The sequence below is a fragment of the Cnephaeus nilssonii genome (assembly GCF_951640355.1).
Source record: "Cnephaeus nilssonii genome assembly, chromosome: 13".
Classification (NCBI taxonomy): Eukaryota; Metazoa; Chordata; class Mammalia; order Chiroptera; family Vespertilionidae; genus Cnephaeus; species Cnephaeus nilssonii.
In genome coordinates this window covers 35,503,818-35,527,389 of record NC_137084.1, presented here as the reverse complement: position 1 = coordinate 35,527,389, position 23,572 = coordinate 35,503,818, and the positions used below count along the sequence as shown (strand labels likewise).

General features: G+C 45.4%; 1 protein-coding gene across 1 annotated transcript in view; it reads right to left on the bottom strand.

The window, feature by feature from the left end:
• GALNT18 (polypeptide N-acetylgalactosaminyltransferase 18) overlaps positions 1–22,621 on the bottom strand; it is a 286,847-nt gene extending 264,226 nt beyond the window's left edge. The window contains exon 1 of the mRNA XM_079787752.1: positions 21,908–22,621. Within this exon, the coding sequence (XP_079643878.1) occupies positions 21,908–22,142 (235 nt within the window). The 5' untranslated portion in view covers positions 22,143–22,621. The remainder of the gene's footprint in view (positions 1–21,907) is intronic.
• Positions 22,622–23,572: the final 951 nt, after the last annotated feature.

Below are 23,572 nucleotides of genomic sequence, written 5' to 3'. Positions count from 1 at the left end.
CCAAGGAAGTCTGAGACCCATCTTGGAATTTTTTTTATGTAGCTCCACTGTGCAAAAAGAAGACACAGTACCCCATGAAGTCATTTCCTTCTCTAGGCCTCTGATCACCCCCTTGTATATATAATGTCAAGAGTCAGACCAGAACAAGGGTCACCCAAGCTCTCTTTCAATATGTCCACTGCAGCCACCTTTAGGCAGAACATACAGGGTCCATTTCTCTGTCACCCCAAATGTTCCCTGTTATATTATAACAAGCCCTTATGAGCCATTTAATATACCTGCCTGGCATTTGAATTTGCAGCCCCTGCACCAGAGGATCATAAGGGCTGCTTCTACCTTTGCCAGCTCATGAGCTAAAATATCTATGGCATGAACAGTGCATACCAAATCCGTCCCTCAATTTTCCAAATTTCTTTTTTTTTTTTTTCAAGAAACTCAGTTTTTCATTTAATCAAAAATATATCTTTTTTTTTTTACTACATTCAATATTTCCAAATTTCTGAAAGGCACCGTGAAGCTTGGCCTTTCTTCCCTGGAAACATACTGATGCTAACAAAAGGGTTCTAAGGTGTGCAAGGAATTTTGTTCCCTTTTCTCCACATGAAATATCTCAAAATACCAGTGAGATATTTATGTAACTGGACCACACTTGTTGTTGTTTTTTTTTTCCTACAATCTCCAAAAGATACTATAAGTGAATTTTACCTTCTAAAAATTTCCAGGCTTTTCCAAATGCACTCTTGAGTTCTGTGGATAAGATTTCAAAGATGAGCCCCATGCTCACTGGAACATGATTTCCCCGTGCTGCTTGTGGGTTTTTAAAGAGCTGGTCCTCACGTTTGTACTATGGGGAGTGGTAGAATTTTTTTTTAAAAGGTGTTTTCCTATTGCTTCTCAGCTCCTCTCTGTTTTGCTAGAAGACAAACATAGTAAATATTCCTTTTTCTAACTGAAAGTAGTTTTCACTCTGCACCAGACTCTATGTGTGTGTGTGTCTGCATGTAAGAGAGAGAAGAGAGCACAGTTCTTAAAGGAGTGTCAGATCCAAATGGCCACAGTTCATTGGTAGCTGTAGTTCCTCTCCAGGTGAATCTCATTCCAGAAATAAATCTTATATGAAGAAAAGCTCTCCTCCACCCACCAACACTGGAAAAACACTAGCCTAAATCAGATCTTAACATTTAATAACCTGATGTAATTTTCAACAGTTTTATCTATAATAATAAAAGCGTAATATGCTACTTAGACCACACGTCCTTCCGGACGACCTTCCGAACGACCTTCCAGATGATGCCAGGGCTGTGAGGGAAGCCTAGGTCCCAGGTGCCAGAGGGAAGCCCATGCTGGCAGCCAGGGGAAGGAAGGCCTACTCTTGCACGAATTTTGTGCATCGGGCCTCTAGTTAATATATAATCCACATACCATTCCATTGGCCCACTTAAAGGGTACAATTCAATTGTGTTTAGGGTATTCACAGACCTGTGTGTATCCATTACCACAATCTAATTTTAGATTATATTCGTCATTCCCACAAGAAAACGTACCCATTAGTAGCCACCCCCCATTTTCTACTCCCACCCACAGCCCTAGGCAAACACTAATCTACTTTCTGTCTCTATAAATTTGCCTATTCATGTATATCAAATGATACACTATAGAGTCTTTTGTATCTGTCTTCTTACACTTAGCATTTTTTCAAAGTTTATCCATGCTGTAGTATGTGTCAGTACTTCATTCCATTTCTGCCTGAATAATATTTCATTGCATAGATATACCATATTTTGTTTACCATTCATCAGTTGATAGACATTTAGATTGTTTCCATTTTTTGCCTGTTCTGAATAATACTGCTATGAACATTCATATATAAGTTTTTGTGTGGACATGTGTTTTAATTACCTTAGGTATATACCTGGAAGTGAAATTACTGGGTCAGATTGTAACTCTAAATTTAAAATTTTGAAGAATTCCCAAACTGTTTCCAAAGTGATTGCACCATTTTTTCCCCACCAGCAATGCATGAGGATTCCAATGTCTCCACATCCTCACCAATACTCATTATTATCTGTGTTTTTTATTAAAGCCACCCTAGTGGGTGTGGAGTCATATCTCGTGGTTTTGATTTACATTTCCTGCATAATTAATTGTGCTGAACATCTTTTCATGTGCTTATTGAAGGTCTGTATATCTTCTTTGGGGAAATGTCTATTCAGACACTTGGCCCATTTTTTAGTTGGGTTATTTATTACATTTTAATTGTTATAAATTTTTCATATTTTGAAATTAATCACTTAACAGATATATGATCTCTAAATATTTTCTCCAATTTTATGGATTACCATTTCACTCACTTGATAGTGACCTTTGATGCATAAAACCTTTTAATTTTGATTATGTTCAATTTATCTTTTTCTTCCTTTTATCACTTGTGCTTTTGATGTCATATCTAAGGAGCCTTTGCCTAACCCAAGATCATAAAGATTTATGACTGTTTTCTTATATGAATGTTTTAGTTTTAGCTCTTACAGTTAGGTCTATGACCCATTTTGAGTTAGTTTTTATGTATGGAGTGAGGTAGGGGTACAACTGCTAATTTCCCTTTTGATTTCTTCTGTAATGCATTAATTATTTAGGAGTTTTTGTTTAATTTCCACATTATTTATGAATTCTCCGGATACTCTTCTCTTATTTGTTACCTATTTAATTCCATGAGCTCAGTCCTTATAAATTTACTGAGGCTTGTTTTATGACCAAGCATATGGTCTACTGTAGAGAATGTTTCATATGTACTTGAGAAAAATGTGTGTTCTGTTTTCGTTGAGTGGATTGTTTTAGTAGATATCTGTTAGGTCTTGTTGGTTTATAGCTCTGTTCAAGTCTTCTACATCCTTGTACTTCTGCCTAATTGTTCTACTCATTATTTTAAGGGGGTATTGAAGTCGTCCCACTATTATTGTTGAATTGTCTATTTTTCCTTTCAATTCTTTCCTTTTTTGCTTCATGTATTTTGGGACTCTGCTGTTAGGTGCATATGTGTTTATAATTGCTATATATAGTTGATAGGTTGACCCCTTTATTATTATTTATTTTTCTTTAGTAACGTGTTTTTTATTTTAAAAGCTATTTTGTCTGATATTAATATAGTCACTGCATCTTTCTTATGGTTGTATCGTTATTCATCCTCTCCCTTTCAAGTAATTTGTACTTTGAATTAACAGTGAGTCTTCTGTAGAAATTATGTAGCTGCATCTTGTGTTTACATCCAGTCTGATCATTTACATTTTGACTGGAGAGCTTAATGCATTCACATGTAATAATATTATTGATATAGTTGAATTTACACCTGCAATTTTATTTTTTGTTTTTTATAGGTCTCATCTATTTTTGTTGTTGTTTCTCTTTTCTTTCTTTCCTGCTTTCTTGGGCATTAAGTGAATACTGTACAACATTTTTTTAATGATTTTTAACTACATTTCTTGAGTTATTTTTTAGTGGCTATTCTAAAGTTTACAATATACATTGTAACACATCCAAATCCATTAACTTAATTTGGTGAGATATATCTCTCCTCCTCATTTTTTGAGCCTCCTTTATGCTATTATGATCTAATATTATATTTCTATTATAGACCCAACAATACTATATGTTTTATGTAATTCTTTTTTACATCAGTTTATCTCTTTTCTCCAGATTTCATGGTATCTACTGATCTGTCTTCTTATCTATATCTGCCCAGAGAACAGCTTCTGTCTCTTTGAGGTGGGGCCCAGGGAAGGAGCAGGTCATGGTTCCAAAGCCACAGATTGTTGCTGTTCTTATTGAGATTGAGATTTCCTTGAATAAGTGTTTCTCCAGTTCATGTAAGCTCTTATAACAACTTCCAGAGACTTTAAATGGTTGGGTTTTAAAAATAATTTTCACCAGTTTTTGTGCTGTTGTTTTTAACCGGGGAGAGCATCCACTGAGTTCCTCACACTACCATTCCTGAAATGCCTCTCCTAACCCCATGTGATTTGCAGGGGGGCCGGGGGGGAATCATTTCGGGAACAGCTGGCTCCACGCACCAGTGCTCTGCTTACTTCATTGTGACCATATTGTCTAAATTAAAAATAAGGGGCATGGGGTCTGGCAAGGGCCTTGCACTGCTTCCAGGTACAAGGACCAACATGAGTAGTAAACTTTGGAAATACTAGAAGTTATGATTCCTTTAGATGGTCCCTGGAGACAACAGATCAGAATACTTGGAACTGAGTTGTCCCAGAATACCTAGAGATATATACAGGGTGGGGCAAAAGTAGGTTTACAGTTGTTTGTATGGAAAAATAATACAATCATTAATAAATAATTAGAAGAATAAATTCTGTGTTTTGTGTACTTACAACTGTAAACCTACTTTTGCCTCACCCTGTAGTTGCTAAAACTCTGGTTCTCCTGAAAAGTCAGAAGAAAGTCCTGGGAGATCCAAAGTCTCCTTTGACAGGGCACAGTTCTAAGCTTTGTCTTCCATCAACTATTTCCATTGGTGCTTGGTGCTTCTCCAAAGACAATTAATTCTGGTGGGAATTCAACTTGGAGAGAACTGGGCTCTCAACAAAAACCAGCCCAGACTAAGCTTTACCACGTAACAGCCACCCTCCCCAGCTGAAGCAGGCTGCCTTGCTTCCTCTCTGCATCAGCTACCACCTCAGCCTTCAGAACCGAGGGAGTCCTCTCTCTCAGGAGACTTGGCAAGTTCTCAGCTAACGTCTAGGTATATGGATGTAGGCAAGGGCCATGTGGCCTGGCAAAGGTCGGGGAAGGAAATAGGATGTCCCTGAGACTTCATTCCCAAATTTCCCTGAAATCAGGCCCCAAAGGCACCAGGGAAATCTGGTTTTGAAATGAAAGCAGCCCTAGTGCCCTCAGCCATCAGGATAACACCCTCCCTGGAAGTACACATCTGCCTAATTGCTTGAGATTGTGCACAAGCTGAATAGTCATGATGTTCTTGTTGTCACAAAGGCTATATTTTTAAATGCTTCCACCAATGTTTAAAATTCTTTTTCTGTCCTTTAAAAGACCCATGGATTTTATTAAATCCAGTGCTATTCAAGATGCCTGGCTAGCTGGGGACTGCATAGACTGTGGGCCACAGTTCTCCGATTCGGGGGAAGGGGGGCAGAAATTATCGGAGTGAGAACCGTTGCAAAGCATAACAACTTTATTATCTACAGATGGAGTAAATATGCCTTACTCATATTAGTGTATCCATTTTTCACAGATGTGTATTGGTTTGATTAAGAAGTTAAAAATCCATTTAAAAGCATAATTGAATTCCTGAGTATCCATTGACATGTGTGGTCTCCATAGGTGACACCATGATGACCATGCTATCCACCTGGCTGGGTCTCCTTTTAAGGATGAGCAGAGTGAGGCAGGCTTACTATTCAAGGGACACATTGTTGAGCCCACCCTGCTGGGGAGGGGGAAGGGACAGGGTGGACAAGCACTCCGTTTCCAGTCCTAGGTACTCTGGGCACCCTCCAGCGACCTCACACCAGTGAGTGGCAGCCCCTGAATTTGAACCCAGTGCATCTGACTCCGAAAATCAGCGCCTCATCTGAGCTGGAGGAGGCAGGGCGGCTGTGTATCAGAGGCCACCTTTGGAGCCAGCACCCAGAGCACCACTTCAGAGCTTCCAGAAGCTTCCTGGATTTTGCTCCTGTTCTCTCAAACCAGCAGAAACCAAAGGCCTCCTCTCCCTAGGCAAAGAGAGAGAGATGAGGAGTTTGGGACGCTTTTCTGCCCCGGGGAAGAATCAGCCTGGGTGACAGTTTGGTATTAACTAGCTCAGCCATGCAGGGCGGCATAATTAGTTTCCCAGCCCAGAGTTTCATTCCACTGGTCCCCCACACCTCCAGGGCTACACAATCTGTTCAGAATGAAAAGGAAAATAAAATCACTGCTCTCCTCGCAGACCCATCGGGCTCTTGCTCCTGGCCATGGGCAAAAGGTGAGGCAGCCATCTGTCTATTGAGGTAAAAAAGAATCGAATAGCCGTTTTTAAATGACATTTTCAATTTTTCCCCCTATGTCTACTATGCCCTCTTCCACCCTACTGCTTAAATGACTCTTTTCAAATAGAAAATATCAGGGAATAATGGGAAAAGAGGAATTGTAGTAACCTGTGGCTCCTGCTAACGGGCAGCTCTGTCCAATGGGCTGAGTCACAGAGGACCTTCTCCCCGTGCCCACCTCCTGCCCGGGGTGCCAAGGAATTCGACAGGGCAGGAAGGACAACCCACTCCAGACTCCAGAGATGTTTTGTCTGACAGTCCTCCTCCCCACAGACAGCCTCCCTGCCCGCCACTTCTCCTGGGTGTGAAAGAGCAAGTCCCAAATCACTCCCGCCACCCACCCGCCACCAGTGGGATCCATCCTGGGGGTCTCACAGGCGCAGCAGGGACAGGAAGCCAAACAGTTGTCACCTCAGCCGGGAAACCAGAGGACACCTTTCCCTTAGCCCCAGGCCCTGAGGAATTCTCTACTCCTTCCTGGCAATCAAACCACGCCTTCCCCTTCCTGCTGGCTCCCCGGGTGCCCGTTTAAATGACCTCAACTCTGTCCTCGTTCAGCTGCATCCTTTCAGGCATTATTCTCTGCTTTCAGTGCATGTTTATTTTCCCCCTTCTGGACCCACAAGATTGCTTTTGTTTGAAAGTGACCACAAGTGACAGCTTTATTAAAATACAGACATCGGGGGTCCCCTGAAGGCTTCATGCTCCTCTCACCCGCTGACTCCGGGGGGAATCTCAGTGTGGGAAAGCACATTTTACACACACGCCCCACTGCGCTGCCGCTTCCCTGTGACGAAGCCTGCAAAGCACAGGACAAGCCATGAGGTGCCGTGAAAGAGACCCCAGGAGCACGTGATTTCCTGCCCCTCACCCCGAAGGAGGACGCAGTATGAGATCACCCGCAAGCCACCCCAAGCCTGAGGAAGGAGAAGCAGCCCTTCAGTCCCCTGACCTCCCTTCCAGACCCGAATACGAACCCTCTTACTAAGTGGTTTTAGGCAGGCCTGCTATTTATTCATTCAGTCACTCAACAAATCCCTACTTAGCCCCGGTGACATGCCTGCCACTGCGTGAAACCGGAAACTGGAAAATATAGGGCCCTGTCTCTACCCTCGAAGAACCCACAATGTGATGGGAAAAGCAGGTCACAGTACAGTACGATTTTCTCATCTGTAAAATGGGGCTAATGATCTCTCAGGCTTATTTTAAGGATTAAACGCTATGAAGTGAATTAAACAAACATCTAGCTGGTGCCTTTTAAATGTCAATTTTCTCTCTTTTCCTCTCCTTGATGTAAAATCTCTGCTCCTCCTCCATCTGCACTACCACTGGGATTTGAAAAGTTGGGAAGATAACTGCTCCCAATACAGACTCAGCATCATCAGGAGCTCCCACGCACTGCTTGGATCCGAAGTCAGGTCCTGCTCGACAGTGCTATGTCCCCAAGCCTGAAGACGATCCCCAACCCTAAAGATGATCCCCAACTTTGAAGATGCTAGGGTGCAGGCCCCAGGGGCCCAGACATACGGGGAGAGGGGACTGAGGGCCCCTTTAGCCTCATCCCCTGGGGCCCCATGTAAGGAAGCCTGCTCATCTGAAAATCTACCCATCCCGTGGCCCCTTAAGCGTCTGCCTTCATCTGATAATATGCAACTAAGAATTTACCTTCCCATTGCAGAAGTCCTTCTGAGATTGAGGGAAGCAATGAATGTAGAAGGAAACTTTCTAAACTTGAGTCAGGACTTCTCCTAGATGCCCATCACGGAGTCTCTAGGACCCGTGGGAGGGCACTCAGGGTGGTCACCAAGTTGTGCTGAACCTTGGGTTCCTCAGCAAACAAGTTTGTTGTTGTTGCTAATACTCACCAAAGGACATTTTCCCCATTGATTTTTAGAGACAGAGTGGAAAGGAAGGAGGGCGGGAGGCAGAGAGAGAGAGAAACATTGATGTGAGAGACACATCGATTGATTGCCTCCTGCACACACCCCAACCAGGGCCGGGATTACACCTGCAACCCGGGTAAGTGTCCCTTGACTGGGAACTCAACCCATGACCTTTTGGTGCACTGGCCGATGGTCTACTCTGGTCAGGGCAGCAGTTTGAGGATGATGAGCTGATGTTAAACTTCTGGCTCTTGCATGCTCTGATTCTAAGTAACAGCCCTTCAGGCTAAAACCTTTACAATTGAGATTCGACTTGAGAAAGCTCACCCTTCTTTGCTAATATATGAGAAAGAGGGAGGATTGCATTGAGCTGCACAACACAATACTCTACATTTCTAATATGAGTCAGGGTGAAATAAGACATTTAGCTTTCTAGTTACAAAAATCAATGCATACTCTCTGTACTTCTAAAGAAATTACTTAAGTAAAAAATACTTATGCCTGTTTTGCTAAGAGCAACTGGCTATTGTTGAAAATATTCAAAATTCACAATTGTACAGTTTTAAGTAAATAAAATAATAATTTTATTGTTACATTAAGGCAATTACCTCCCTACTAATAAATGACCAAAATCACTTATTAATCAAGAAACCCTGCTAATTAAAAAAAAAAAAAAAAGGCTTATTGCCTGGGAAGTTTCAGAATGATTTACTACAATTCTCACTCGTGAAAAAACAAAAGCCAGCCTAGTTTCCTGCTGTCACTAAAGAGACTGTAAATAGATAAGTACTAAAAAAAAATGTAGAGTGTACCTTCCCAATGTGAAACTACATCTATCTGAGTTGTAAAGAGTGTATACTGAAATTATATTATGCAACAAAATGCACATTTTGTAGAGGGGGAAGGAAAAAAGATTAAATTGAATCTTCCTGACAATTGTCTTAAATCACACCTTCCTGCCTGCAGTTGAAATTATAAGTCACATTGCTTTGAGCTAAATCAAATTCACCCTGGCAGGAAGACAGGCAGAGCGGCTCCAATTCTCTGGGGAGGCCGAGATGAGGAAAACAGCGGTCTCTCCTCAAGCAGGCTCTCCCTCAGAAATGAGACTCTCCGCCAGGTAACTGGACACCTTGCATGACTCTCCCAACGGCCAAGCTCTCCACAAACACCACATTCCTCACATGGTCCGCTGCCCACTGCCATGCCAAGTGGTCTTAGGAAATAAGTATTTGTTTGCAGCCAGGGGCGGTCCCCAGGCCCGCAGGCTTCGGATTTCAGAGGAGCAGTCAGGTCAGACAGACACTCCAACATGTCTCAGCTGAGAAGCCTGAGTCGGGCTCCCTCTAATCTCCCCGATGACTCTCAGGCGGGATTTGACTGGGGAAGTCCTGGCACATAGTGTCTCATTGCGCTGGAATGGCTTTACATTTGATATGCCAGGTGGTACAACCAGAAAATGTATTCCGGACCATATTTTCTATTCAAGCTCCAAGAAGGAAAGGTAGTGGGAGTGAAGGAAAGAGGGGGAAAAGGAAGACTGAAGAAAAGGTGATAGGAAGGGTGGGGTGCTTTCCTGCACGACACCTCCTTTACTCAGCACAACAATCCTGCGGTGTTTACGAAGTGACTGTCCTCATTTCTACAGTTAGGGAAACTGAGGCTCTGGATCATGAAGAGACTTGCCCAAGACCACCGACCTGGAAATGGCAGTGCTGATCCGATCCCTGTGGGCCTGCACACTAACCGAGAGAACTCGGGCTTCCCTCTTCAAGGTAACTGTTGGTTTTACTTAATAGCTAACTTGCACTCGCCAATCTTCCCAACTACACTCCTCTAAATCCTCCTCGTTCTTCAAAGATGTGTCATAAATCCCCAGCCCTCCCTGAAGTCTGTTCTGACGAGGCACTCCTAGAATTCAGCTTTAACCCGCACTGCGTTTGCTTACGAAGGAGCCTCAACCGTTTCTTGTGTTGTCATCCCAGCCTATGATGAGCCTTTTAAAGAAAAGGACCATTGTCCCATGTATTTTGTCATCGCCACACCACACCTGGCACAGTGTCAAGACCACGAGAGGTACTCAGGAAGCAGCCAGAGAACAGCCCGGTTGATGCCTTTAAGAGCGGGTTCCTCTTCTCACCCTTTCCAGTGGCTCCCCATTCCTCCCAGAACATTCCACTCATAGTGGTCTCCAAGGCTTGCACAACCTGCTCCCCAGCAGCCCCTGGCTGCCCCTCCCCCAGCCCGTTCCCCACAGTGACTCTGCTCTGGCCCCAGTAGCCACACCACTGTTCCCCAGTCACACAAGGCGCATGGCACATTCCTGCCTCAGGGTCTTTGCACTGGCTGTTCCCTCAACCTGGAACTCTCTTCCCCCAGAGTTCCCACCTAACTGTCTTCAAGTCTTTGCTTCTAGTTGAGTCACTGAACACCTCACTTCATTGTAATTCCTTCATATTTTTGTGTTTGTTCCACTGATATATTCCCACCACTTACTAGGTGCTCAATAAATGCTGGCTGAATGAAGGAAGGGAAGAATGCGAGCATGTGACGAGCAGAAGGCAGGAGTACATCCCAGGCCACCATCAAACTCCAGCCCAAATAGAGGAGAATAGAAACTGGGAGACATGTCTGCAGTTTCTCCCAATCATCCCTTAGGCGCCACAGGCCCCAATAAACAATATGAACCTTGGGGTCTACCTCCTACATCCGCCCACATTGCTTAGGGCCCACACTGCACCCTGAGTAACCCACCTCATTTAAATGGGAAGCTCTGGCAGACCTGGGCATGCCTGCCGCTTCCTTTGTGTGCGCCAGACCCCTCCACAGTCCCGGGCCTGACCCTGCCCTGTGCTGGAGGACCGCCCCCCCCTCCCCTAATAAAGTTGTGAACTGAATGAGTGGAAGACATGGTCTTGTTCACACTAAGTCCTCTCCTGGAAAAAAACAACAACACTGCTGGCTGCAGAGAGCCATGTCGGGAGGCTCTCAGCCTGCCAGGGTGCTCGTCCTGGCCAGCTCCTGGCACGGCTGTTCTCCTGCGTCTCCAGGAAAGGAGGCACAAAGCAGTCACTTTGTAACCCGTGTAGGGCCTTGCTGCTCTCGTGAATCCTTCTTCCAGTCTCACCTGAAAGTTTCTGCTAAGACATAGGGATGAGCCTGTTTTCCCTTGATAGCATCACTAGAGCAGAAAAACAAGAGGGGCCCTAGCCCCTTACTAAGGGACATGGTAGAGGTAACAGATTTTGTCTCCTATTCTCACTGCATAACCCGGGACAGTAAATGATAGGTGCCGAGCCTGGATTTCCTCATCTATAAAATGGGCGGGGGGGGGGGGGGGGGGGGTGTCACCTTCCATAAGGTTGCTTACTACATTAAAATGGTGTAACCCGTGTAAAGCATTTAACACATAACAGATGCTCAACAAACATTAATTCTCTTCCCCTTCCCATCTCCCAGACAGGTTCTGACCTATTTCTATACTTCCTCACTGGTTCTTTTTTTCCAATTTTTGAAACACTGATAAAAATATCTTCTATCTACTTTCCACTGGCTTCCCCTTCTAGCATAACTCCCCAGATTCTAACAATTTTTCCTTTAAAGCCTGGCCCAATTATAGGCTTGGAGGGTCTACATCATAATTCCTGCATGTTATATTTTCCTCCATACAGTCTTTTAGAAAATAAAACAAATCAGAGGCTCGGTTTATTATTAAACTGAGATTTAGAAGCAAAAGAAACCAAAACATTAAAAGATTCCCTCCAAGGCCATGAACAGAGAGACAGGTCTAAAGCGTCTCCCACTCCCATCCTTCTGTGGCTCCCTCTCTGTCAGGGAAATAAGATGATTAATTAGACAAAGCCTGTCCCACTCCCCAAGATCCTTTGAGGCAGGAACCACATAAACACCAAGCATCAGGACTGCAATAAAGAGAAACCGGAAAAGCCCTCTGCTCTGGGACCCTCGCCGAGGCCCAGCTAAATAACCTGTAACAGAAGCTCCAAAGGAATCTTCCACGTGGATAATGGAAAATGTCACCAGCATATACAGGAAGAGAGATTAGTTCAATAAGGGAATAAAGTCACATTTGCGGGTCTCAAGCAAGATTTTTGCTTACTTTCAACTTCCTAGCGTGTAACTCACAAGGTTATGAATACAGACTCCTACTGTTTGGGGCAAATAAACAGCTGCTGATGTTCTGTGCCCAAATCACTTTATTAGAGCTTTCATTTACAGCAATTGTTTCTTTTCCCTTTCCAAATCCTAAGAGGCTCAGACAGCTAAAAATCACAGAGTGCCAAGGCGGAACTAATAACAAAGGGGAGAGGATGCAGCCTGGATGGGCTGGGGGTTAGGGGGTAGGACAGGAGCTGCTGGGTCTCTCACTGTCCTCTTTCTAACTCTCAGACAAAGTTAACATTCAAGAACAGAGAGCAGAAGACACAGGGTAGTGCAATCAGTAGAGTGATTTTCCCCTGATGCTAGGAGTTACCACCCTCACTGGGAAGAAGGGGATGACCAATCATCAGGTCTGCCCAGGGCTGGGGGGCCTCCTTGGACCCAGGACTTTTAGTTTTAAAACACTGAGAGTCCTGGCCAAACGGGACGAGTTGGTCACCCTAGAAGACGTGTCACTTATGCCAGTGCACAGGAAAGCACTAAGCACAGTGACTGGCACACTGGAGGTGCTCAAAAGTCACTGAATGAGCCTGAGTCTGCATTTGGTACACTCCACTCTTCCTGCAAGGTCAAGTTCCTTCGGCCCCATAACACCCAGTGTATCCACAATGAGCCAGGAGAAAAGGCTCTCTCTTCAAGCCCTCATGACTGCCCTTCCAAAGCAAGGTCTTCTCACTCTGGTGTCCCGACCTGACCTCAAGGTTCCTTGCTTACACAAGGACAGACCAAGACATCTGCCTGGCTCCCTCTCCCACCTGAACCAAGGCCTCTGAGCTTAGACTCTCACACAGTCTCTGATATAATGATCTTCTGGTCCTCTCTCTGTGAGAGTGTCATGTTGATATGTTCTACTGGGTAAAGAGCACAGATGTTGGAGACAGTTACGTTTCTTGGCTCTACCACCTATCAGCTCTGTGACCTTGGGGAAATTCTCTAAGTCTCTACGTCTTTATGTTCTCACCCCTAAAACTCCCCCTCACCGTGCTCTGAAGATAAAAAGCAATATGCATGGACAGTACCTAGCCCAGTCCCTGACCCTCAGCGGTAATTCTTCCTCCATCCCTGTCTAATATAATCAATCTTCAATTCTTTATAGGCCTGTTAGTCTTCAAATAAATCAAGGGTTTGGTTAGAATTCTCATTTGTCACTTCTGTAGCTTCACATCTCTCCTGAGAGTCCTTACTCTCATAGTCATGGGCTCGAGCAATGTTGGTGCTGGTCCCCTAGGTCCCCAGATGACACTAGCATGACACTGACTAACCCACATTTCAGATGCTGTCCTGCCCGGGTCCCTGAATTACCTTCCCGATCCTCTGGGATCTCAATAGCCTTTAACTCTAAGACCCCAGAGGACAAAGATGGGCAGGTCGGACTGGTGAAGCCAAACGAGGGACCCGAGCTTGTTCAGATGCAGCAGCCAACAATCTTAAATAGGGTGCTCACTCTGAGACGTAGACTCTGGACACTGGTGCAATGAACCCATTCATGACTTCTTCAAGGCATCGTTTTCCATTGTTCTCATCTGTCCCAAGGAGATGGGTGCAGATGCCACTGCCCTGGATCTTTCCAAACCCTGTATGTTTATGAGCTCTTAAAGGACAGTGATAACAAGACATAGCTCAGCGAAGCGTGCTGGCTGGTTCGAGTACCATTTGAGCCATGGCATCATATAGGAATCCTGTCACTCTCATTGGGGCTGGACATTTAGGGCTTTCAGCAAACCTGATTCACAGAACTGAAATTAAATGTCAGGCAGTGAAAAAGGACTACATCTCAGAACTGCATAGCCACCGGGATGGTCTGTTCTACCAACATATTTTAATCCATAATCATGTAGCCAGAAAAACTACCAAAGCATCAGTGTTCATAGAAGCAGGAATCCTCATGCTCAATGCTGCTGTGGGCTACCCTCAGCTGGGTCGACAAAGAGTACATAGACCCACACAGAAGAATCCAGAACAGCATTTGTTCCCAATCACTGCCACTGCAGACTATATGATGGAACAGTTGTTCAGTAATTTGTTATTAACAATAATTTCAGTACCAAAGCTTATGAATGATTAAGTTTAATAAATTGAAGGGATTTCAAGGTTAGCACACTCTCTTGCATACTAATACGCTTTCTGAAGTAAGAGAAAAAGAAATGGAGTGAAAGTGAATGCATGCAGTGTGTTGGGACATGCATCCTGACCCTGCCCTGGGGAATGTGCCCTGCATGTGAAGGTGTGTGTGTGTGTGTGTGTGTGTGTGTGTGTGTGTGTGTGTGTAAGAAAAAAATATCAAGAACTCCTGTACTCAAGCACTGCCCTGGGGAAAGGAGCTGACTCTGACCCCAAAGGCAGAGTGAGATTTGGTAAGAGGACTATTGTAGGTGCCAACAAATAATCAAATCTCTGACAAATTCAAGGCAGAACCCCTAGCCCTAGAGAGACATTCAAGACCAGAAAAGCAGTGAAGCCCACCAATCATTGAATCTGGATCATCCACCAGCAGACTCAGTGCCCGTTCAACATATATGAACGTCCACCTCTCCAGCTTCATGCCTAATCCTTTTTCTCCAAAAACCCCACCTTGCTAATTCTTGGCTACCTTCATCACTCACATTCAGCTTAGTGTTTCCCTAAAGGAACTTCTGTGCAGTATCACCTCCAGATGGACCACCCTCCTATATGCTTCTCCATAGGGTAGCTTGCCTGTCCCAGAGGCAACAATTCTAAAGGGACCTTCAAGCCTCAGATCAAGGCAAAAGCACATTCAGCTTTTCAAGTTAAGTGAAGTCCGAAATCCTACAGGATGGTAATGAAGATACTCCAGTAACCTTGTATGTGGCTCTGAATCCCATTAATACCTTTGGGGAAACACAGACCAGCCTAACCCAAGCAACTGAAGCTGACCTTTGAGGCCCTCAAAAAGCAGAAAACCAGGCTGGCTCTCCGACATTTCATTCTGAATTCTCCTTGAGATTCTACATCAGCTTACTTATCAAGGGCAAATAACAATTTATGTCAAGTGAGTGGGAAAGAATGTGGAACTCATTTATTTTACAGCCTACACACTTCTGGATAAAAATGAAAATTTTTTGGCCATGGGAAAAAGTTGTATTCTTTGGCAAGGTCTTTCTAGTCCATAAAGATGTGGTCCTGAGCTATTAATAAAGGTAATTGGGCTCAACTTCTACATCCTGGTATTGAACGCTCTCAAAAATATCAATCACTGTTACTAATATAATTTCACATGCCACAGTTCATTCTGAAGGACAAACAGCCTTACTGTTTAAATGACACCCTTTTGCCCTAGCTGGTTTGGCTCAGTGGATAAAGCATCGGCCTGCAGATGTAAGGGTCCCAGGTTCGAGTCCAGTCAAGGGCACATGCCCATGTTGCAGGCTCAATCCCCAGTTTGGGGGGGGGGGGGGGCGTGCAGGAGGCAGCCGATCAATGATTCACTCTCATTGTTGATGTTTCTCTCTTCTTCTCCTTTCCTCTCTTTGAAATCAATAAAAATATATATTTTTAAAAAGAATGCTAATTAATAATAATAATAAATGACACCCTTTCTTCAAATAAACTGCAAGCATCCAGCAAACATCAAATCCTCTTCTTCACAACACTGCCAAGTCAGAGATCAGATGAGGAGGACACTGGCCAACTCTAGGTGACATCTAAAAGCTTTAGGGAGGGAAATATCTCCCAATCTCCAGGCCTAGAACATTTTCTGATTTTTAAGAACCTTATATGGTTTTTAACCACCACGAGCAACCAACTTTTACTGACCTGATATACCTTAATATGTACATAATATGCCTAATACACGTTTAGGTAACAAAAAACAGTTAATCCATTCCCTATTGTTGGGATGATCTTGACTCAATGAAGTAAGATAATGGATTTAGAAATTAGTCATACAATTGTAATACATTATTAATCACGGTATTCAGGAGGGGAAAGAGATGTTATAAGAACACCACCCAGGAATTCAATTTCCTTTTAGATTTGTTTACTTTCTTGAATCCTTTCTGCTACTATCATCCCTCACAAAAATGAAACAGTCTGATCTCTCCTTTTCTCCCAAAACAGTGATTTTCAACATTTTTTTAATAGCAGAGCCTTTTTAAAAATGAAATCTTTTACAGAACACCAAATAAGACAGATGACAGAGCAGCTGCACTGGTTGAAGGAGCGGGGGAGGGGTCCAGGAAACCTCACTTGCCCCTTTCATTTCTTAGGGCCCAGATCAAACCTTCTAGAAGCCTGGGGCTCCTAGGGACAGAGTTTGAAAACCATTGCCCTAAGGCATCTCTGTAAAGCAAAAATCACATATGTAATATAGAACATAGGTATTATTTATTTATGATATGTGTAAATAGAATATAACTATCTAACACTCAAATCACAAACACTGACAGCCCAAGAGGAAAATTGACAAAAGGACAACAGTGCCAGGTGAAATCAAACAGGGGTGTAGGGGGAGGATATTATGTTCTATAGTCATCAAAGGAGTGGAAATCAAAAGAATGGAATATTTGACAGGGGTTATATTTCCCCAGAATATGTTGAATGATAACACCCAGTGCTGGCCAGTCTCCATGAAACAGGTACAATAATACATTGCTGGTGGCCGTGTAGAAAGGCTTTCCTTTTGAAAAGCAATCTTTCATTAAAATGTTCATATCTTTGAGTCAATGGTAATCCCACTTCTGGAAATAAGTAAGTCAAATGAAGGAAACAGTGAGGTGAAGATATTTATTTCTGCATTATTTGTAACAGAAAATGGGAAGTTCAAAAATAGGGAAGTGGTTAAATCAATGATGCTATATTAATGATGGAATATTATGCAGTCATTAAAAATACTGTAAAAGTTCTCTTTAAAAATCCTGCACTGAATCATCTCTCCAGATTCAACATGCTTTCATCCCCCCTAAGAAACAAACTGCAGGATGCCTTTGTCCGTCTGTGTCAGCTTTTTCTCCTACCCCCACTCTAATCTCCTGCTAGCAATTGAGTTGTTTGCTTACCAACAGCCCAATGGATCTGTTCCCAAATGTGTAACAATGTAATTTAATTACATGTGATATGAACCTATGGAATACGACTACTAAAAAGATGAGAGTTGTTATTTCTAAGAAAATTAATTTAAATGCTTTGGAAAGACTTTATAAAGCTAGTCACTTACATAGCAGTCAAATTACTTGTGTGCAAAATGACTGCAAAAGATCAGTCAGAATCATAAAAATGTAAGCTCCTACACTGAGATTGCTTTATAAGCATCTTTACGTTCTCAATGAATTTTAAGGAAAACAATAAAAATTCAGACTTTGTAAACAGCACATTATGGGTGTGATTTATGCAAGGAAGATGATCAGAAAGCACACGCTGGCCAAAGACAAGGCCTCACTCCGCCTTACATCAGAAGGCTAGTAAATGAATGTACCTTTGGAAGATTAGTAAAATAAAATATTTAATACAATGTAGGTAATATCTTGTTTTATTCTCTTCTTTCACCAATTGTTCTATTAACTGACTAACAAACCCTGAGTCTGTTTAATATGAGGAATTCTATTGTCCTTTAAAAACAAGTCTGCTGTGACAGGGACCAGAAATGTCTTGATTCACTTCTGTATCCAAAGTTACCTCCCAGTGTCTACTGGAACTTTCTCTACTGGAACATTTAAGTCTCCAGTAGAGAAAGACGGAATCAATAAACCATGTAGCAAACATGAAAAAAATGCTTCTAACAAAAAGCAAATTGAAAAAAAAGCAGAATAGGAAATTACATGTAAACCACGACTACACCTTTGCTTTTAAGAGACAGATGGAGACAGAAGGACAAAGCTGGAAGGGAATGCTCACAAAGCAAAATGGTTGTCTGAGGGTAGGATGAATAAATTAGAGGCACTTTTATACATTTTTTAATGTTTTCTTTCATATTGGCACATTCTTTTTCAGACTCAAAAAGATGCTAATCAAGAAAAGGGAAATGCTGTTTTGGTTTCTTTTGGACTTCCAAATTAAGAAGTGAATTAACATTAACATTTCCTAAGCTCTCCAACACTTAGACCTACTTCAGCACTCCTCTGCTTTCTCCACCTCACCACCTCAAGCAATCTGATCTTTCTCCTCCTTAGACCAAATCTGTTCTAACAGTTATTTTGTGTTCCCAACCCATCAGGATGCTATTTTTTAAACCTGGAGTTATCCACCCTTTCGTTTACCATCTATTTGGCTAAAAAATTTTTCTCAAAACTGCAATTTACATCCCCAAGAGATTCCCAAACACCATCTAATTAAATCATTCAATCAGAAAACAAATTAAAATGAAATATCACTGCCACCCTCAAGAGGAAAATAAACTCTTCAGTCATGACTAGAACAGACCTCTAGGGTGATGCTCCAAAGTCTCTTCTAATTGTAAGTCCTATGGAACATCCTGCAGAACATTTTGTGACATTTGCAGCTTCCGGGACAACTTTTCTTCCAAAGCAAAGGGGAGCCTAAGCAAGGCTCCAAAGCAAAACACATTCATTTGCGAATGGAAATGTTTCATTAATGACTAAGCAGTGCACTGGGCGACCGCACTGTGTACTCATTCATTCATCCACGCATCCATCCAATACCTACTCGCTGTGAATGCCAGGAAATGTCCTGGCTGTTCCTCAAACACTTTTTAAGTGAATGTAACCTCTGCCTCTCCGCATGAAACAAAACAAAACCCAGCGCTTCCTGAGTTTATTTAGGAAGTCTCCAAGTTGGAAGGCTATGATGCCATCACGGGGCCACCCTCTGAGGTATCTCACTCTGATATCAAATCCGCCCATCCCAAGGAGCACTGTTCCCCCTTTGATCCACTGGCCCTCTTAGGAGACTGTAGAGTATATAGTTAAGAACACAGACGCTGAAGTCACGTTAGCTGGCTTTAAATTCCTGCACTGCTACACATCAGTGAATAATAGTAAAATAAAATATTTAATGCATGTAGATAATATTTTATTCCCCTCTTTAACCAATTGTTCCATTAACTAACTAACAAACCCTGACTCTGTTTAATATGAGAAATTCTATTGTCCTGTGTGACAGGGACTAGAAGTGTCTTGATTCACTTCTGTGTCAAAGTTACCTCCCAGTGTCGTTCCTGGAACATCTGAGGTAAGGCCAAGGCTTTGTCCTTGACCCTAAACAAGTCATATAACCTCCCCTTCTGTAAAATGGAGTTAATATTACCTACCTCAAAGGGGTGTGAGGATTAAATTAGTAAATATATGTAAAGCACTTAGAGTAGTGTCTGGCATGTTAATAGATGCTGGGTAATTTTTAGCTATTACTATTATTATCCTTTATTTACTCAGCTCAGCAGAGTAAACTGAATTGCTCAAAAGTCTCCATGGACTACAGGATACCTGACGGCAGAATATACATAAACGTGCACTTCATCAAGTACAAGAGTCTAATCCTGTCCTTTCCCATCCTCTGCCTTCAGAGCACTGTACTCGGCCAGTCCCAAATTTTGTAGGTAAATCCCTAAATATGGTAAATCCCTAAATTTCCTTTTAAATTCCCTAAATCCCAGCTCAGGGATGGCTCCAGCACCACAGGAAGCTGTCACACTTGTCATTGGCACAACCGACCACGTAACCTCTGCCCTCCATCTGCCTCCTGTCCAGTCTTCCCCTGTCACCAACCCCTCCCCACCCCCTCTGGGTTGTGGCTTTCTGTCCTGAGAACCTGGTCATTTCTGAATAGCCACAGGAGTCATAATACAGGCATCGCACACATTCAAGAGAACTGTACTAACACAGGTTTTAAGGATCCTGCTCCCTCTTCTTTTTCCATCCTTCTTAGTGTTTTCAGGTATAAAATTGAAAGTTCCCAAACAATGCATAGTTATAAGGTTTCCTGGGAGAGAAAAAAATCACAAAGGCTCCTTTCAACTTCAACATTGCACTACTCATTTTCATGCAGAACCTTATAAACCATGTGACATGGTCCACATTTCCACATTCAACATGGCAGGGGCCCACTCCGTGATGAACTCATGGGTTAAGAGTGTCTCCTCACTGCTCTCCAAAGTAGTATTTTGCTCACCTCCTCCCTGACCAGACTGGGAAACATAAGAGAATCGTTTTCTGGGAATACACACACACACACACACACACACACACACACAGAATCTGTGCATTAAAAATCTCTCAAAATCTGTGGGCAAACTGAAAATGTCAAAGTAAGGAATGGTCATGTCTCCCTGGGAACATTCTGAGTCACCCTGGGGCAAACATTGTACTTCCATTGCTGATGAATTGTCAATCCAGACCCGGGGAGGGAGGGAAGAGGACAAGTCAAAAGGAGCAGCAACAGGCACCATCGGAAAGATAAATGGGTCTGCCGAGCCCAGTGCCAGGTTGAGAGGCAGAGGCAGGTGTGAAGGAGAAGCTGCCAACTGTCTCCTTTTCCGGGGAAGTGTCAGCGCCCTGAACCTGCTTTGAAGTCTTCAGTCGGGAAGCACCCGTGGCTATACACACCTCGCCTGCACTCACCTGGACCTCCCTCGGGAAGGAAACACGCCAAATGCGGACCGAGCAGCTGTCTCCACCCCGGCAGGAGCAGCAGGTGCAAGAGTTGGATCTAGACCCTCACATGTAAACAAACGAGAGTGCTTCTACGGGGGGCACGGGGTGCTGGAACCAAAGCCAGGTGGGCCTGCAGGATTTACAGGTGAACTAGGCTCAGCTGAGCCTGCCCTGCAGCAGCTCACAGGCCTGGCAGACAGCAGGGGGTGTGCGTGGCGAAGAAAAGATTAAAGTGTGAACTGAACGTGAGAGACCTGCATGTGTGTGCACAGCCTGCGTGCAGACGGTGCCTGGGGCTCTACATTCCCTGCCTCTGACAGCTGGCTGGACCAGGTCACCTGGATGGAGCGCCTGCCCAGCTCCCCACCCTCCCCTTGGCCCCAGCCCAGGCCTGGAGTGAAACCTCCCAGCACTGCCTTAGATTCCAGACCCACCCAGGCGGGTCTGTCGGCTCCACCCAGCCACTCCCTGGGCCCAGAAGTGGAGCTAGCAAGGGGAAGGGCCTTCACCCAGCTGCCAGTGGCTCCGTGAGGAAGGCGCAGCCCAGGGCGGGCTCTCCCAATCCTAAGCGGAGGCGCCACCGCAATACACAGAGCTCCGGGCGCCGACCCTTCTTCCCCAGGTCCACACCTGCTCCTAGAGAGGGTCCTTAGAGCCAAAGGCTGTGGTGGTGGTGAGGACAAGCAGCACCCCAACCACGGATCTCCCTGCGTTTCCCCCTACAGACAGCGCACCGCGAGGCTGGGGCTGGGGCTAGGGCTGGGGCTGGGGCTATGCAATCTTCCCAGCTTCCGCTCGTCCCGCAGCTTGTGGGTTCTAAATGCCCATGGCTGAGGCCGCGCGGGCATCTCACCGTGGCCCCTTACAGTAGCCAAATGAACTCTCTTGTTCACACAAACATGCACACGTACACACACTGAAGTCGGACCTGTATGGGATCCCGAGAGCCTGCGAGCAACCAGCCCGGAGTCACACGCACATTTGGACACGTGTGCAGCGCGCCCCCACACTGCCGGTGAGCAGCACACACGTGTGTCCTGGAGAAGCGCGCACGGCCGCAGACACGAGGGTCCCGCACTCAGGCGAGAGTGTACACGCAGCCCCCCTAGCCTCCGCAGCCTCAGCCCCGCAGTCGCTCCTTAGCTGTGAACCAGCACCCACGCACCCCGTGCTGCGCTGGGCACTCCCGGGCCTCAGGGGCGGCCCAAGTTTCCCGGGGCTCCCGTACCTTGGATGTGCTGCTTGATGACATTCTCCAGGTGGTCCAGCCGTTCAATAATCTTCAGGGTGTCCCCTTTGTCTTCCTCCAGCTTCTTGTCGGGCGCCGGCTCCTGCCCCCGCACATACACGCTGGCGATGTAGTTGGTGACCCAGCCCACGTAGAGCAGACATATGATGTTGGTCATGCCGCTCAGGATCACGCAAGTGGACACCAAAGTTTTGGTCTTCCTGGTGCACACCATTCTGGGCTCCCTCCTCCATATAGAGCTCCCGGGCCCCTCCTCGCGGTGCGCGCCCTGGACTGCCCCGCGCTCACACCCACTGGCCCGCCCCGGGCAGCGGGGCACCCGAGCACCCGAGTCCCGAGATTCTCCAAAGCTCTGTCTGCGGGCTGTGGAGCCGCGGTGCCCAAGTTTGGCGCTCCCGCCGTCGGCCGCCCGGAGAGAGAGCCTGACAAAGGAAATGAGGTGGATTTTTTCCCAAATTAAAAAATCTCCGAACCCTTCTCCGAGCGGTCACGGGTGGCCAGCAGCTGCGAGCCCCAATACGCGCGTCTGGGAAACTTTGCCACAGCCTGGGTCCGCGGCCGTGCCGCTTCCCATCGCCAGCCTCCGGCTGCCTCGGCGGTCCCCCTGGCCCGCACTGCTAGAGGGAAGGCAGCGGCGGCGGCAGCGAGAGCCGCGGAGCAGAGCGCCCGGCCCCCTCCGAGCGACAAGCGCCGCCACCAATCGCGCTCCGGCTTGGGAGAGGGGCTGGTGCTGGGCGGCGGGACCAAGGCTGAGGGCGCGGGAGGGGCGGAGTCCAGCCCCCAGGCCCCACCTGCCAGCAGCTCCGGGCTCCCGCCCTCCAGGGGTGAGCCTGAGCATCCACCCTCACCTGGCTGGTGCCCCAGACCCAAAGCTGCTGGAGAGGACGCACTGCCAGTCCCAGCCCCAGGGTCTGCAGATTCCACCTCTAGGTAAATTCCACCTCTTGCTCATGCTCTGGAACTTCCAGTCTTTGGGGGTTCCGGAAGCTCACAGTCCCTCCCTGGCCCTTGCCTTGGGGCTTCTCGCGCTGGCCCCACCAGTCAATTCCTGGACTGTTTTTCTGGTTGCCAAGACGCAGAGAGGCAAGGAAGCATGTGTGGGATCACCTGCCCTGTCTTGCCCTTGGTCAGGCCCTGTAGGCACCCACTACTTCCTTGACCTCACTTTGACCTCTACCCTGTCCGCTGACCTCCTGATGTCTCCACACTTGGCAACTGTCAAAGGAGCACAAGATTTTGGAGCACCACCACCACCCCCCTCAAAGATTTTTGCCCTGATCTAGATTTATTTTTTTTTTAAGTCTGTGCACTCCCAGGACCACGCTGTGTCCTATATCACCCGTTGTCTCCATGGGGGACCAGGCTCATCTCAGTGCATAAGGACACCCGGCACAGAATCATCCCTGGGGAAGGGGGTGGGTAAGCTCTCTGTGAACTGCACAGCCCCCATGCACGCTTCTTGTGATTGGTGTTAGGGAGGCCTGTGACTGTCGGCAAAGGCACAAGGCTGGACTCCAATGGTTGACACTATTTTGTTTGTTATTAGAGCAGATATTCCTATTACCCCTTTCTGCTGAACTCATGTCTTCTCCGCACCTGAATAGAATTCCTGTAGACAAAGACTTTTTAAAACACACATTTCTT